This window comes from Elephantulus edwardii, unplaced genomic scaffold (assembly GCF_000299155.1).
Source record: "Elephantulus edwardii isolate Elephantulus edwardi_28Jun2011 unplaced genomic scaffold, EleEdw1.0 scaffold00093, whole genome shotgun sequence".
NCBI lineage: Eukaryota > Metazoa > Chordata > Mammalia > Macroscelidea > Macroscelididae > Elephantulus > Elephantulus edwardii.
In genome coordinates, this window is record NW_006399843.1 from 2,484,881 (window position 1) to 2,498,919 (window position 14,039).

At 43.2% G+C, this 14,039-nt stretch overlaps 1 protein-coding gene across 2 annotated transcripts in view; it reads left to right on the forward strand.

Annotated features, from left to right (window-relative positions):
* DIXDC1 (DIX domain containing 1) overlaps positions 1 to 14,039 on the forward strand; it is an 86,540-nt gene that overhangs the window by 59,767 nt on the left and 12,734 nt on the right. For both annotated transcript variants that reach the window (XM_006890774.1, XM_006890775.1), the window contains 7 exons: positions 727 to 875; positions 5,449 to 5,538; positions 6,737 to 6,790; positions 8,234 to 8,284; positions 12,409 to 12,513; positions 12,975 to 13,028; positions 13,878 to 13,970. In XM_006890774.1, coding sequence (XP_006890836.1) covers positions 727 to 875; positions 5,449 to 5,538; positions 6,737 to 6,790; positions 8,234 to 8,284; positions 12,409 to 12,513; positions 12,975 to 13,028; positions 13,878 to 13,970 — 596 coding nt within the window. The remainder of the gene's footprint in view (positions 1 to 726; positions 876 to 5,448; positions 5,539 to 6,736; positions 6,791 to 8,233; positions 8,285 to 12,408; positions 12,514 to 12,974; positions 13,029 to 13,877; positions 13,971 to 14,039) is intronic.

Consider the following 14,039-nt stretch of genomic DNA (forward strand, 5'->3'; position numbering starts at 1 on the left):
AGGGTAGAAAAACAAAACCAGCGGGAGTTATTAAATGACTCGTGCAAGTATGCTTTTAATGGTTTGTTTCCTGAATGATTCATACATTGTTATGTGTGAAAGCAGTTCCATTGCTAGGACTGAATGGTCAAAGAAGTATTGAAGCAAGGCTTTTCTTCGTTTCCAGAGCAATAATAGTGTTGTTGTTATGTGCTGTTGAGTTGGAACTCATAGCTGACTCTCCTGAGGATTTTCAGAGGCTGTAAGTGGCATGGGAGGAGATGGGCCATTTTTCAGCTGAGGAGCAGCTGGTGGATTTGAACGCACATGTGCATGCCTTTGGGACTGCAGCTTCTTACCACTAGACCACCAGAGGAATTTTGTTTTCTCTGCATTTGAAGTGATAGCTCCTTTCTTTGTACCTGGTAGAAACAGGCCCTGGGAATCTCAGTTCTCAACGATTAAGAGTAAAATCTATATGCCCCATAGAAAGACTCCCAGGAGGAAGTTTTACTGCTTCCTAAGGGTTCTAAAGAGAAGAGATTTCCCCAGCAGACAGTAACTGGAGTTTCTGCGAGCCTGGAGTTCACAGCCAGCTCTTTCTGCCTCACAACCCCACCTGGTGGAGAGTCCATTTTGTGTCATGAGGATAGGTTCAGAAGGCAGGTGACCTGAACCTGTGTAGGCTGTCTGCCGGAAATTCAGTTTTCAACAACATGAACTCTACTCCCTCCTGTCACCTTACAGAGGAGATAGATTCTCCAGTGTCCCGAGACTGGCGACCAGTGAGCCCAGGAACCTACCTGGAGACTGCTTGGGAAGAACAGCTGCTGGAACAACAAGAGCATTTAGAGAAAGAAATGGAAGAAGCAAAGAAAATGATAACAGGACTCCAGGTAGCTCTTCCCCCTGTGGTTTGTCCTGGTGCACTGATTTATTATATTTAAGCTACTAGCATCGAAGGGAAAGAAACAGATTTTCATTTTCTACACAGAGTTGGAAGAGTTTAGATAAAGGAGTTCCTTATATGTGAGGACTCCTAAAAAGCATTTATGGACTCGTGTTTATTGCACAGCTGTTAGGATTTTAGCAAGCCTAGGAGCATTTTCGATCTTTCCCGAGCCCTTGTTCTGGCTTTCGACTTCACCTGTGGGTTTCTCTCTTACACACTGCTACTAACCTGCAATGGCAGCTTTCAGTTTAGAGTGGTACTCTGAATAGTCTGGGATTTTTCTCCTAGGAATTCTCCAGCGGGAATGGAGTATGAGCTAGTAGTAACATTACCAGGTTTCCATTTGAGTCTAGCTAAGGGACCTAGTTCACACTTAATGCATTTGCAAGTGAATGCCAAGAAATACGGATCAGGTAGAAGAGGTTTTCTTTGACCAACAAAGCCCTTCAGTTGTTCTGTGTGCAGCGCCAGTGTGGCCATTCTCCCCCAGAAAAGGGCTGACCCACTTGACATAGTTCCCACTCTGAAAGATCTCCTCAAACCCTCTCTGTCTGTCTGTCCCTCTTCTGGATGGTGCGCTTGTGGCTGATGACCCCGAAATTACCAAGGAATATTCCTTTCTCTTTGTACTGGGAACTGCACTGCTTCTGAATTGTCAAATATTTATAGAGACATAAACAAAGCCTACATTATGTGTGTGGCTCTGGCAGCCGGCAGGCGGTGGAGGGCGTGCTCCCAGCCAGCCAGCTACAGGGTGGGGACACAAAGGGCTCCTAAAGAAAGAAGGAGATTGGTGCCTGGTAAAATAATTTGCATAATGTATGCCCCAGGAACTGAGAAGGGCTGGAGGAATGTTTACTGCCTAAACATTCCCTAGGAGAGTTGATTTTCCATTTGTTTGGTATTTTAAAGACAATCTTGTGGGGCAATTTAGATCCCCTTTCTCAGAATCCATTATGGGATGGTTTTTTAATGCTGTGTTTTAATTTAATTGGAGCACTTTAGTCTTATATTTAGCCTTTCCCAGGATCATTTACATTATATGGACACAGATAGCCATCAGTTTGGCTCTCAACTCAGTTTGCATTTCTCAGTCTGAGAGAAAGGCGATGGTAGATTACACAGAAAAAGAATTGTGAGGCAGAAAGTCAGCATCCTAATATTCCCTGCAAACAGAGGCATTCTAATTCAGAGCCACATGATCACAATGAAAATTTAGTTCCATTGTAGAATACAAAAGGACTCACAGCACCCTCTGGGCTTCTGAACTCTTTCATTGATGAACAGGTTGCATGCTAAACCACATCCAAGATTTCTGACTTATTAATATGCCTTACTTGGATTCCGGTGAGCAATTTGCCAGCGGTGTTGATATTTCCATAATGCTGCTCTCCGCTGCTCTCCTTTAGCTCTCTGTACTCCTTACTTTGGCCCCATGGGTTACACAGAGTTGGTTTATGACATTTTTTTTAATCATTTTCTGTTAGTGGATCAACCATTGGCTGGACTGAAAAAAGGGACCTTTTTCTACTAACATTTGTGATGTAATTTATGTTACGTTTGTTGAAATGGACCATGATTTTGTTACTATTCAATCAAAGAAGATTTTTATTGAATTGTAACAAAACTATGGTATTAAATGGAGAGACATTTTTTTAAATTCTTTCACTGAACTGTTAGGTCTCATAATTTGGACCCACAAAGGCAGATCTGAATTTTGTAAACCTTATAATATGGGGGGAACTGCTCTTTTTAAATGAGTGTTCAAACCCAGTATTTATATTATTTATTTCATCACTCTTTTTACAATAATTATATATAGACATAAGTACATGCCTTTCATTAATATTTAAAATGCAGACCTCCTTTTATAGTAACCCTAAAACTATTGAATCTTTGTATATAATAGTAACTTATTAACAAATTGTGAGAAATAGATTCAGCAATCTGTGTGAACACAACTGTTTTCTTTTTAAAAAAAAATGCTATAAGGATCCATCCAAATTAGAAAATGACATCTTCTTGCCATTAATATGTAATTATTTTAGTATGTGCTGACTTCCCAGGTCACACCAGTTTAAAAGAGGGTTAAACCCTAAAAATAGAACAACCAAAAGACTATGCCTAGAGAACACTTTTGAAACTGGTTTTGGAACAGTCACCCCTTCACCGCATTCCATTTCATTTTATTGCCTTTTCATGAAAAGGAGACTCTTCCATTAATTGGTAACACCCACCTTGTAAACATAACCTTCCTACTCCAGAACTACAATTGGAGTGCTTAATTGCCATTCCTGCGACTCAGCTGTCATCTTCGTTATTTAATGGAGAAGAGCATAAGAGCATCTTTCTTCCAAGTGACCCTGTGCAAGAGCCATTTTGTAATTGGGAATAAAATTCTGACAAAATTCTGAACAAAATTCTGAATACTGGGGTACAGAGTGGAGGAAGGGATGAGAACCAGGACAGGGCCTTTGAAGCTTGAGCTTCTTAAGCTTCACATAAATCAGTGCTCTCTTCAGCTTGCTAGTGAGCCCGTTTGGCGTAGTTTGTTAAATGTTGTGCGGCTCATGGAAAGGTCAGTAGTTCAAATCCACCATCTGCTCCATTGGAAGTTGAGCATCAGAAACCTGAGTTCGAATTGACTCAGTGGTACTTAATTTGGTTTGTTTTTTTCAGTCTGTTGATGTTCTAAGAAAAACAAAACCCAATGTGGGGATTTGAAATGAATGAGGACGTCTCTGTATTTCCCTTCTTCTATCCAGGATGCCTAGAAAGGCACAGCTATTAAAACACAAATCAAACAAACCGAAGTCACTGGTGTTCTAATTCATTAGAGTAAACTTTCCAAGCCTTGGTAATATCACACTGCCTTGAGTTCATGCTTCAGCTGATAAAATTCAGTCTGAGCAGCTCTAGATTGAAATGTGTTCTGTTGCTTCTGAAAGAAAGGTTTGTTTTCAGGTGTCTGAGGGACTTTGAAGTCCTGAAAGATGGATGAGGCCTAGCTGAATGGCCAGATCAAAGGAACTCCAGATGATCCCAAGATTAGTAATTAGAGGCGTTTGAGTAGTACCAGAAGGAGCTCTGGTGATGCAGTGGTTAAGTGCTCAGCTGCTAGCCAAAAGGTCCATAATCTGAACTCCATGAGACGAGGCCGTCTACCTCTACAAATTGCAGGCTTGCAAACCTTTTAGGGAGCTCTGGTGGTCTAGTGATGAGAGCCTGTGCTGCAGTCCCAGAGGCACTTGGTTTGAATCCAACCGCTGCTCCACAGGAGAAGGATGGGCACTCTTTCCTCTTGGGCCATTAACTGCCTCTGAAAACCCACTGGAGGGTCAGCTACAAGTTGGTTCTGACTCAACAGCACGCAACAGAAGCAACATAGGGTGTGACAACAGCAGCAATATAGAGTATGAGTATAGTTGCAATCAACTGAGACCAAAGAATTTTATAAAGAAGGATCAGTACTAGTTGCCACCGAATCTCATGGAGACCCCGTGTGTGTGTCAGAGTTGAACAGTACTCTTGGTTCCACAAGTCTGTTTTTAAAAATTCCTATGGGTAGACTGAAATCTCCAACCTTTTCTTTAGCAATTGATGGTGTACCACCCAGGGACCCCAATCAAGCAGTCGAGGTTTCTGAATCACTTTTTCTGACTTCATCCACCACCCCAACTTCTTGTCCCTTCTGTGTTGAGTGCCCTTGTCTCTCTAGGTAAATGTCAGAAACAGAAACCTAGCCGTCCTACTTGACACTTCTCATCGTTCTCTTTACATCAACATCCTGTAACCCACCAGTCCGATTATCCAGATTTCTAGAAGACGCTGGATTGTGATTTCAGCCTGAAAAGAGCTCCACACACCTCTGAGCCGTCAAATGGAAAACAAAACCAGACCTAATAAAAGAGAGACTCTTTATTCAGAAGAAGAAAGGGGCAGTTACCACAGGGAACATCTCAAGAGTTAGGCAAAGAAGGGTTTTTTCTTTTAGAGAGAGGAGTAGATACAGCTAGAAGGAACCAGTACAGGGAAGTGGGATGAAAGGGTATTGTGATCAGATAGATAGTAGATGAGAATATTATTTACAGCAGCCAGCCTCTTTTCTGAAGGGGCCTTTCAGGAGGAGGTACATGCTGGCTCCAGCTGAGGGTAGGCTAATGTTCAGAGGCGTGGAAGAAGGAGGGAAGCTTAACCAGTATGGCTAGGGTGCTTTTTGATTGGCCAGTGGGGATAAGCAGTTGAGTTAATCCTTTATGAAGCAGAGTTTGGAGGGTCTGTGTTTACCTTGTCATGGGTAAACAAGAGGGCACCTGTGAGTCTTATTTAAATCTTCTGAGGAAGAGTAGCTGTTTGCAGGAAGCCACTTTGTAGAACACGGAAGCAGGTAAGTAGGAGGATTTCTTGACCTTTCAATGTTTCCCAAGCTCACAGGGCTTAGATATTAAATGAAACATTGTCAGAGCCAAGCCATCTGGGAGGGAGTTAAGTTTCATTCTACTTTTTTGGTTATCCAGGCCTTACTTCTCAATGGATCCTTACCTGAAGACGAACGAGACAGGCCCTTGGCTCTCTGTGAACCAGGAGGCAATCCTGAGGAACAACTGGTGAGCTCCCTCTGTGGTGCATGAACTAAGAAATCTGGCTGATGCATTTGATTTCTAAGCATTTCACCCTGTTGAAATTAAATGTCTTTTCTTCCTCACCGCAGCTGTCCTGGTTTTTTAGGATCAATTGCACTCATTCAGTTAATAAATAGTGATGCCAAGAAGTCCTTCAAGGTGCTTGGCCATGAGTAGAACAGACCTGAAGTCCCTGCCCTCGTGGAGTTCGTGTTCACGTCTCTTCTGAAAGTTTCTCTTCCGCTTTCCCCTCCCTGCTCCACCCTGGGCTCACTGCTGTCTTAGGTGATCATCTGGGAAATTATGTTTTCACTCATTTCCCACCTGCCTCAGATGTTGCCTCTCAAATATTTATTTCCAGCTCAGCTCTCCCTGTGGAGTTCTAGATTTATATGTGCAACATGCAATCTCTTGTTAATTATCTCCACTTAATGCCCTGCAAGCACCTCAATTTCAGTGTGTGCTAAATGAAACTTTCCTCTCCCCTCCCACTCCCACTGAAATGACTTACCTTTTTTATGTTCTACATTTATCACTGTCATCTTTCTGAATCCCTCAAACAGAAATCTAGCATCATTCTCCAATTTCTTTTCTTCTACTTCTAGCCAATCACCAGGTTTTATTGTTTAGATTTTAATATCTTTTTTAAATTTTAATATCTTTCTAACATCTGGTTTTCTCTAATCTCTTAACTACTACCTTAATTCAAGCCGTCATCCAGTACTCCAAAGGCCTTCTGATTTTCCTGACATCCTCTAAACCATTTATAAAATAAAGCCTCAAGAATAATTTACCTTAAAGGCAAATTTCGCTTTCTGTCCTTTTGTGTTAAACATTCATTGGTTCCCCTTGCCATCACTGGCCTTTCATGATATGATTTAGCGTCTTGTTTTTTCTCTCCAACTTTATCTCTGCCATTTCTCCTTCCCCTCACTGACCTCTGAGCCCAGGACACACACACTCATTCTTAGTTTTGTCTACATTAATGTACTTTATCTATGCTGATATACAGTATGCAGAATACCAAGCACAGACTTCTAACAGAGGGCAGGACTGTTTCTTGTTTTGCTTTGTGTCCACAGTAGAGAGCCTGGCATCACAGGCTACGGTAAATATTTGCTGAGTAAATGGCCATTGAACTCGACAATATATAGTACATACCCATCTCTTTGTTTTAACTCAGATTATTATCCAAAGTCGCCTGGATCAGAGTATGGAAGAGAATCAGGACCTAAAGGTATGTCGGGACATGCATATTTTATAGTTTGAAAAATATTGTGAGAGTATTACACCAATTTCAAGAAAGTAATGGGAATAGTGGACAAGAGTTAGGACTTCAGTTGTTTCTTTCTGTAAAAATGGCGTAGTAAGGTAAACCCCTCTGATGTCACAAAGAGGAAAGAAGATCAAAAGCCCAAGGTTGAGTCCTAATGGAACAGAGGACAGACATGCTCTGGTCTCCCAACCTTTTTGCCAATTCTGACACCAGTTCTTTCCTGTTGTAGTCTGTGCTTCTGTGCTGGTTGTTATTGTTGTTAGGTGCCATCAAGTCAAGTACGACTCACAGTGACTCTATGATCAACCAACCTGAACCCTGTCCTACCCTGTGCCATCCTCACAATCTGCAACACCCTCAAGCCCATTGTTGCAGTCTCTTGTGTCAATCCACCTGGTGGAGTGTCTGCCTCTCCCTCACCTTCCCTCCACCTTCCCAAGCATGATGTCCTTCTCCTAACAATATGCTCAAAGCATACAGGATGAAGTTTCCAAGGAGCACTCTGCCTGTGCTTTCTCCAAGACATACTTGTTTGATATTCAGTGCTCTTTTCCAACACAACAGCCTCAAAGGCATCAATTCTTCTGTCATCTTTAGTCAGTGTCCAGCTCTCAGATGTATAGCAAGTGACTGAAAAGACCTTCTCTGCTGAGGTAATTAATTTGTTGCAGTGGCCATACAGAACTCATAGAGTTTGTTAGGGAAGAGGCATGCCACAGTTCAGGCTCAGGAATACTCAGGACACTCTGCATTCCTCCAGAGTCTCTTCTCAGCTGGCTCACAGGCAGGTTCAGCTCTGGCACTTGGCCTCTTGGCCTGACTGCTACCCTACTTGGGCAGATGTTCCCCTCTGACATCTCTTTCCTAGTGAAAATAATATTTCATATATTTAATCTTTAAGAAAGTGAAGTACTCTTTAATGATGACACTAAATGTGCTTTTCCTTGTTCCATAAAGAACAAAACCCTCTAGAGAAATCAAAAGCACTCTGACCCTTTACTGCACTTTAAAAATGGAGTTAATTGTTTAATGGTATTGGAATTTATAATATATTAAGCTTGTATTTTAGCAAGAGGGATTTAAATGATGAATAGATTTTCCTCAGTAAAGATTGCTGGATATGGGGAACAGAGTCTCCGGGGATGTGTGACATCTCCTTTCTTGCCACAACTCTTCCTGCCCTGGTGTAGTTCAGTCTAGGTGTCTCAGGGAACAAAGAAGTGGGCCCTGCTGTTTTTTCTGCCTCTTTACCAATTTCTGGACCATACCTACTTCTGTCCCTTCTAGGTGGGTAATTTTTCATGGAATGATGACCTGGGTATTGTCCTCTTACAGTCAGAATGAGGTAATGTTTCTGAAGCTGCCCAGATGGTACCATCTGATCTAACTATATTTGACTTACAGAAGGAGCTGCTGAAATGTAAACAAGAAACGAGGAACTTACAGGGGATAAAGGTAAAAAGAAGACATTTTACTCGAAAGTCTTTTTGAGGTAACACTGTCAGCTGGTGGGCGGGGTTGTTAGGAAGATAATAGAATCTATATTCTTCTCTTAGCTGCTGGCTGCCTCTCACAGGCACTGTAAAGAGAGGCTTTTGGGGAGGGAAGCGTGACATGTTGAGCTTCTCATGAGTCTTATTTCTGGTTGTTCTGACTCAGTGCTGTCACTCCCTGCCTTGGTTATCTTGAAATGAAAAATGCTTCCCTTTAGTTCTAGGGTAGAAGGTCTTTTTCTTTTTCTTTTTTTTTTTTTAAAAGTCATTTGCTTAGTTTTTGCAAGGTTAACAACATTGCAGTGGTTTCAAGTTAAAAAAGTACATGACGATAAACTACAAAGTGTCCTTCTGGCCCTGTCCCCCACTCAACGAGTTCTCCTTCCTGGAGGCAACCACTGTTATCAGGAAATATGTATGTATTATCAACTGACTGGAAGAGATCTATATTTGTTCCCATTCCAAAGAAAGGTGACCCAACAGAGTGTGGAAACTACAGAACAGTGTCATTGATTTCACATGCAAGCAAGATTCTACTGAAGATCATCCAAAAACGATTAGAACAGCACATCAGCAGAGAAATGCCGGAAGTCCAGGCTGAGTTTAGAAGGGGTCGTGGTACTAGGGATATTGTTGCTGATGTCAGATGGATCTTGGCTGAAAGCAGAGAATACCAGAAGAATGTCTATCTGTGTTTCATTGATTATGCAAAGGCATTTGACTGTGTGGATCATAACAAACTGTGGCTGACTCTGAGAAGAATGGGAATCCCAGAACATTTAATCGTGCTAATGCGAAACCTGTACTTGGATCAAGAGGCAGTATTCAGAACAGAACAGGGTAACACTGCATGATTCAAAATTGGGAAGGGTGTACGCCAGGGATGCATCCTGTCTCCATACCTTTTCAACATGTATGCAGAGCAGATTATCCGGGAGGCTGGGCTCTATGAGGAGAATTGTGGCATCAGGATTGGTGGAAGATCTATTAACAATCTGCGTTATGCAGATGACACAACCCTGCTTGCTGAAACTGAGGAGGACCTCATGCACTTGCTGCGAAGGGTCAAGGACTGCAGCCTTCAGTATGGACTGAGGCTCAATGTCAAGAAGACAAAGATTCTCACCACTGGACCAATTGGCAGCATCAGGATGGATGACGAAGAGATTGAGAGTGTTCACAGCTTCAGTTTGCTCGGCTCCACAGTCAACACTCTTGGCACCAGCAGTCAGGAAATCAAAAAGCGTATCGCGATGGGAAAGTCTGCTGTTAGGGACCTCTCAAAGGTACTCAGGAGCAACAGTGTCTCTCTGGAGACTAAGGTGCGCCTGATACAGGCCATGGTCTTTGCAATCACTTGTTATGCATCAGAGAGTTGGACAATGACTAGGGAGGACAGAAGGAGAGTGGATGCTTTTGAGCTGTGGTGCTGGAGAAGGGTACTGAATGTACCATGGACTGCCAGGAAAACAAACAGATTCATCTTGGAGAGGATTAAACCAAGCTGCTCCTTGGAGGCAAGGATTCTGGGGCTTCGTCTGACATACTTTGGACATGTTGCTAGGAGGGACAGGTCCTTGGAGAGGGACATCATGCTTGGGAGGGTGGAGGGACGGCGCAGGAGGGAAAGACCCTCTATGAGATGGATCGATTCAGTGACTGGGGTAATCGGGATGGGTGTGTCAGAGGCAGTGCGGTTGGCGCAGGATAGAGCAGGGTTTAGGGCTGTTGTGCATAGGGTCGCTATGAGTCGGAAACGACTCGACAGCACATAACAACAACAACAACAACCACATTCTTAACCCAAATGGCTGCAAGCCGGTGCACACTACTCAGTGCCTTGCTTCTGTTTCATCACTTAGTGTGTTTGGAGGTTGTTTTAGTTCAGTCAATACAGATCTTGTTGGTATTTCTGTGTCTGCCTAAAAGCTCTGATAGCATTCTTTCCAAAAATGTCAACATGTGTTTACATTTAATTCTCATAACATACTGCTTAGGATGTGAATATATGTACATAAGAAAAATTTTTTAATCCATTTCTTGTCGATGGTTTCTTATTTCCATTCTTTTGTTAATATAAATAATAGCTAATAACCTGACATGATGCTATTTTGTCCAACTGGGATTATAACTGCTGAATAAACCCCTAGTAGAAGGTGATGTTTTTAAACTGAAGTGTCCCCCACCCCTTCTTCCACTCCATTGAAGGGCTAGGGACTAGGTGAGAGTATAACTAAACAACATTTTCCAAAGTGTTTTCTACAGCCTTAATCCTTTGTTGGACTTGAAGGGGGAAAGGTGTTCCATGGTCAAATGAGTTTGAGATATGCCCCAGAGGCTTAAAGATTGACAGCAGCTAATAACATATTAAAAGATCTGGCAGTTATTAACCATCAAGATGCCTTTCCCTCCCTGGGCAACCCTCATTAACATACCTCAGCGCATGCTTTAGGAAGTGTTCTTCTAAACTACTGATGCCATTTTAGACTCTCTTTGCTGCACACTGCCCTGGCAGACTGTGTATTTAGGAATGAGTTTCCACATCCTCAGAGGAGCCTGCACCACTGCTCTGCAGTCTGTAGAAAAGTCAGGGTTCATATACAGGAAAGAGGGAGGAGTAGCCCGAGATCACTAGATCCTTTTGGGGTCACCAGGGTTAGAGGAATGCTCAGTAGCTGGCTCTCTCTTAAGTATGTGCCACTCTCTGGTGGTAAGGTTCATAGGGAGTTGATGGTGGTGCCTCTCCAACAGTTATAATCCACCAGATGAGCTGTTTCCTCCTGTGTAGCTTACAGCCTCTGAAAATCAGCTGGAAGGATAGCTGGGAGTTACTTCAAATTCTGTAGCAATGAGTTGAGTTGAGTTGTTCTAAGGCATGATGGGAGCGAATAAGGCCCCAAATGGGAATAAATACCCAAAGCTGTTAAGATGACAGGAGTTAAGGAAGAGGAACCAGCTATCCAAGAATAGTTCTGAGTAGCAGAACAGTGTACTCTTAATCCTGGTCCAGACTAAGCATTGAGTGCAGTGGCAGCACTGCAGCAGCAGGGCTCTGGGAAGCAGCATGGTAAAGACCCCCAGAGCTCTGGTGACACACTGTATGGGGGCTTGTGCTGTCAGCCCCAAAGCCACACCTCTGGGGATTTGAATCTACCATCAGCTACTCAAGAAAAAAATGGGCAGTCTCTTCCCATGCAATTTACAGCCTTAGAAACCCATTGAAGGGTCCATTCCAACTCTACAGTCATGAGTTTAGGGAATTCTGGCCGCGTAGTCCAGAGTCTCTGTGTGAACAGAGTGGGTAGGCACAGATAAGTCCCAGTCTGCTGGTTAATGAGAACAGGGCAGAGAGGTGCAAAGAAAAAGGGCTAATATAAATGGAGTACTTAAATATTCAGGATATAGATGAGAAAGCCAAGGTTGGAGGCATTGTTCAAGGTTAAGTTTAAAAACCAGTAAGCAGTACACTTGCAATTTTAACGTAGGCCTGGTTGACCCCAAAGGCTATTTATTTTCATTCTAGCATACCATGCTGTTAGGAATGGAACAAACAAAACTCCTTTGCCGTCATGTGATTCTGACTCACGGCTCTGACTCATGTGAGTCTCATAGGGTTGAAACATTCTCAGGATGAAATGGATGTAAAAATCAGGTTGCAGTAAAGTCAGTAGGAAAATAGGTATGATTTTTCCTGCATATGCAAGTGTCCTGAAGAAGGACAGGAAAAATACTAGCTCAGCTCCTTATGGTAAGACTCTTACACTTCTTTTGCCTTCCAGTTTGACAGAATATACATTTGATAAGAGGTTTAATTATACACAAAACTCCATTGCTGGCAAGTTGGGACAGACTTATAACTGACCCTCTAGTGGGTTTTCGGAGGCGGTAGCTCTCATGGGGTGAGACTGCCCAGCTTTCTCCTGTGGAGCAGCTTCTGGATTTGAACTGCTAGAGAGGAACTGCCTTGAGTTAGTCATGCAAGCCCTTAGGGACTCCGCCTCCTGAGCTCAAGGGTCTAATAATTTTTAGGAACAACTGGCTGATGGATGAAGTGGGACTGAAATAACTGGCGTGCTTTCCCCCCAGGATGCCTTGCAGCAGAGGCTGACTCAGCAGGACACATGTGTGCTTCAGCTCAAACAAGAACTGCTCAGGGCTAACATGGACAAAGACGAGCTACACAACCAGAACGTGCGTTAAATGAATGGATGCTCATCTCGCTGAGCCCCGTAGCGGAAGGGGGCACTGTATGATAGATTCTTCATCTACCATCCTACTTCTGGGGGGCTTGTCCTTGCCAGCTTTATTCCCCACCAGGTTTTGAGGTGAAAGCCCCAAACACATGAGGCAGAAGGCTCTTGTGCTCCTCTTGAACTTTGAGGGCACTGACTTATAGTTCCTGTTTATCCTTTTCCAGCCTAATTAGTGTATAGTCTGATTTCAAGTGCTACCGTCTAATTGGCCTATTTATTATTATCTCCTTATTAATTATCTCCCTAAAGATATGGAGAGAAGCTGTGTGGTTTTTCTCATACCATATCTGTCCTGTATCCTGCTTGCTAACATCACTGTGTCACCGAGTAGCTGGTTTCCCACTGGGAATGGCAGACAACACCTCCGTGCCATTGAGTTCTGTCTTACTCTTCTTGCAGGTGGATTTGCAGAGGAAGCTGGATGAGAGGAACCGGCTTTTGGGAGAATATAAGGTAAGAATGAAGAGCCCTGGTAGCATCATGTGTCAGGCTGTTCAAGGAAAGGCCAGCAGTTTGAACCTACAAGTCGCCCCTCTGTCCAGTGATGGACATTCTCCTCCTCTAAAGACTGACAGCCTCGGAGCCCAGAGGAGGGCTGCTGGGAGTCGGAACTAACTTGATGGCAGTGAGCTCGGGTCAGTTTAAGAACAGACGTCAGTTTAGGAATAATTTCTGACTTTTTTTTTTTAACAGGTATGTTTGGGTTTTTTTTAGATAATTTTTATTTATTTCTTTATTCTTTTTATGTGTGTACCATCAAATTGGATCTGACTGGTACAGGAGGCGATTGTTCCTCCTTCTTCAGCAGAGCATCTGGTGGGTTTGAACCGCACACCTCTGGGATTGCAGTGCATTTCTGACTTGTAATACACAGCTTAACCTGCCCATTTTTGCAGTTGCTCTAAGAATACTTCCCTACACTGGTCTCTCCTTTACTTTCTGCAGGGAAATATTTTTTCTCTGCTTCCTTTATTCACTGACCCTGAAGAATAGGTGTCCTGACTAGCAGAAGGAGCACAGAGCCTAGGAATTTGGAAACTTCAGTTCTAGTCTTAACCTTTATTTCTAACTAAAATGGATAGTACACAGTGGCCTCACTGCAGTGCTAGTGTCCTTCCTCCTTGCCTTTCCAAGAATCCTCTGAGCTGTAGAAGGCTAATTTTGGCATGCAGTGTCTTCCTGTTAGAGCTGGAGGAAGGACTGCTCTGAAGTTGTCCCTCAGGTGGAAATTTTACCACCAAGGGTAAATGTTGAATTGTCCTTGTTCTTGCCACGGATCTGAAAGCTCTATGTCCATTGCAGAAGGAGCTGGGGCAGAAGGATCGCCTCCTTCAGCAGCACCAGGCCAAGCTGGAAGAAGCACTCCGGAAACTCTCTGAGGCCAGTTACCAGCAGGTGTGGGCATATTCAGATACTGGCCACCTGGCCTAAAGAAGTCATTTTCTGACTGCATCTCTGTTTCAC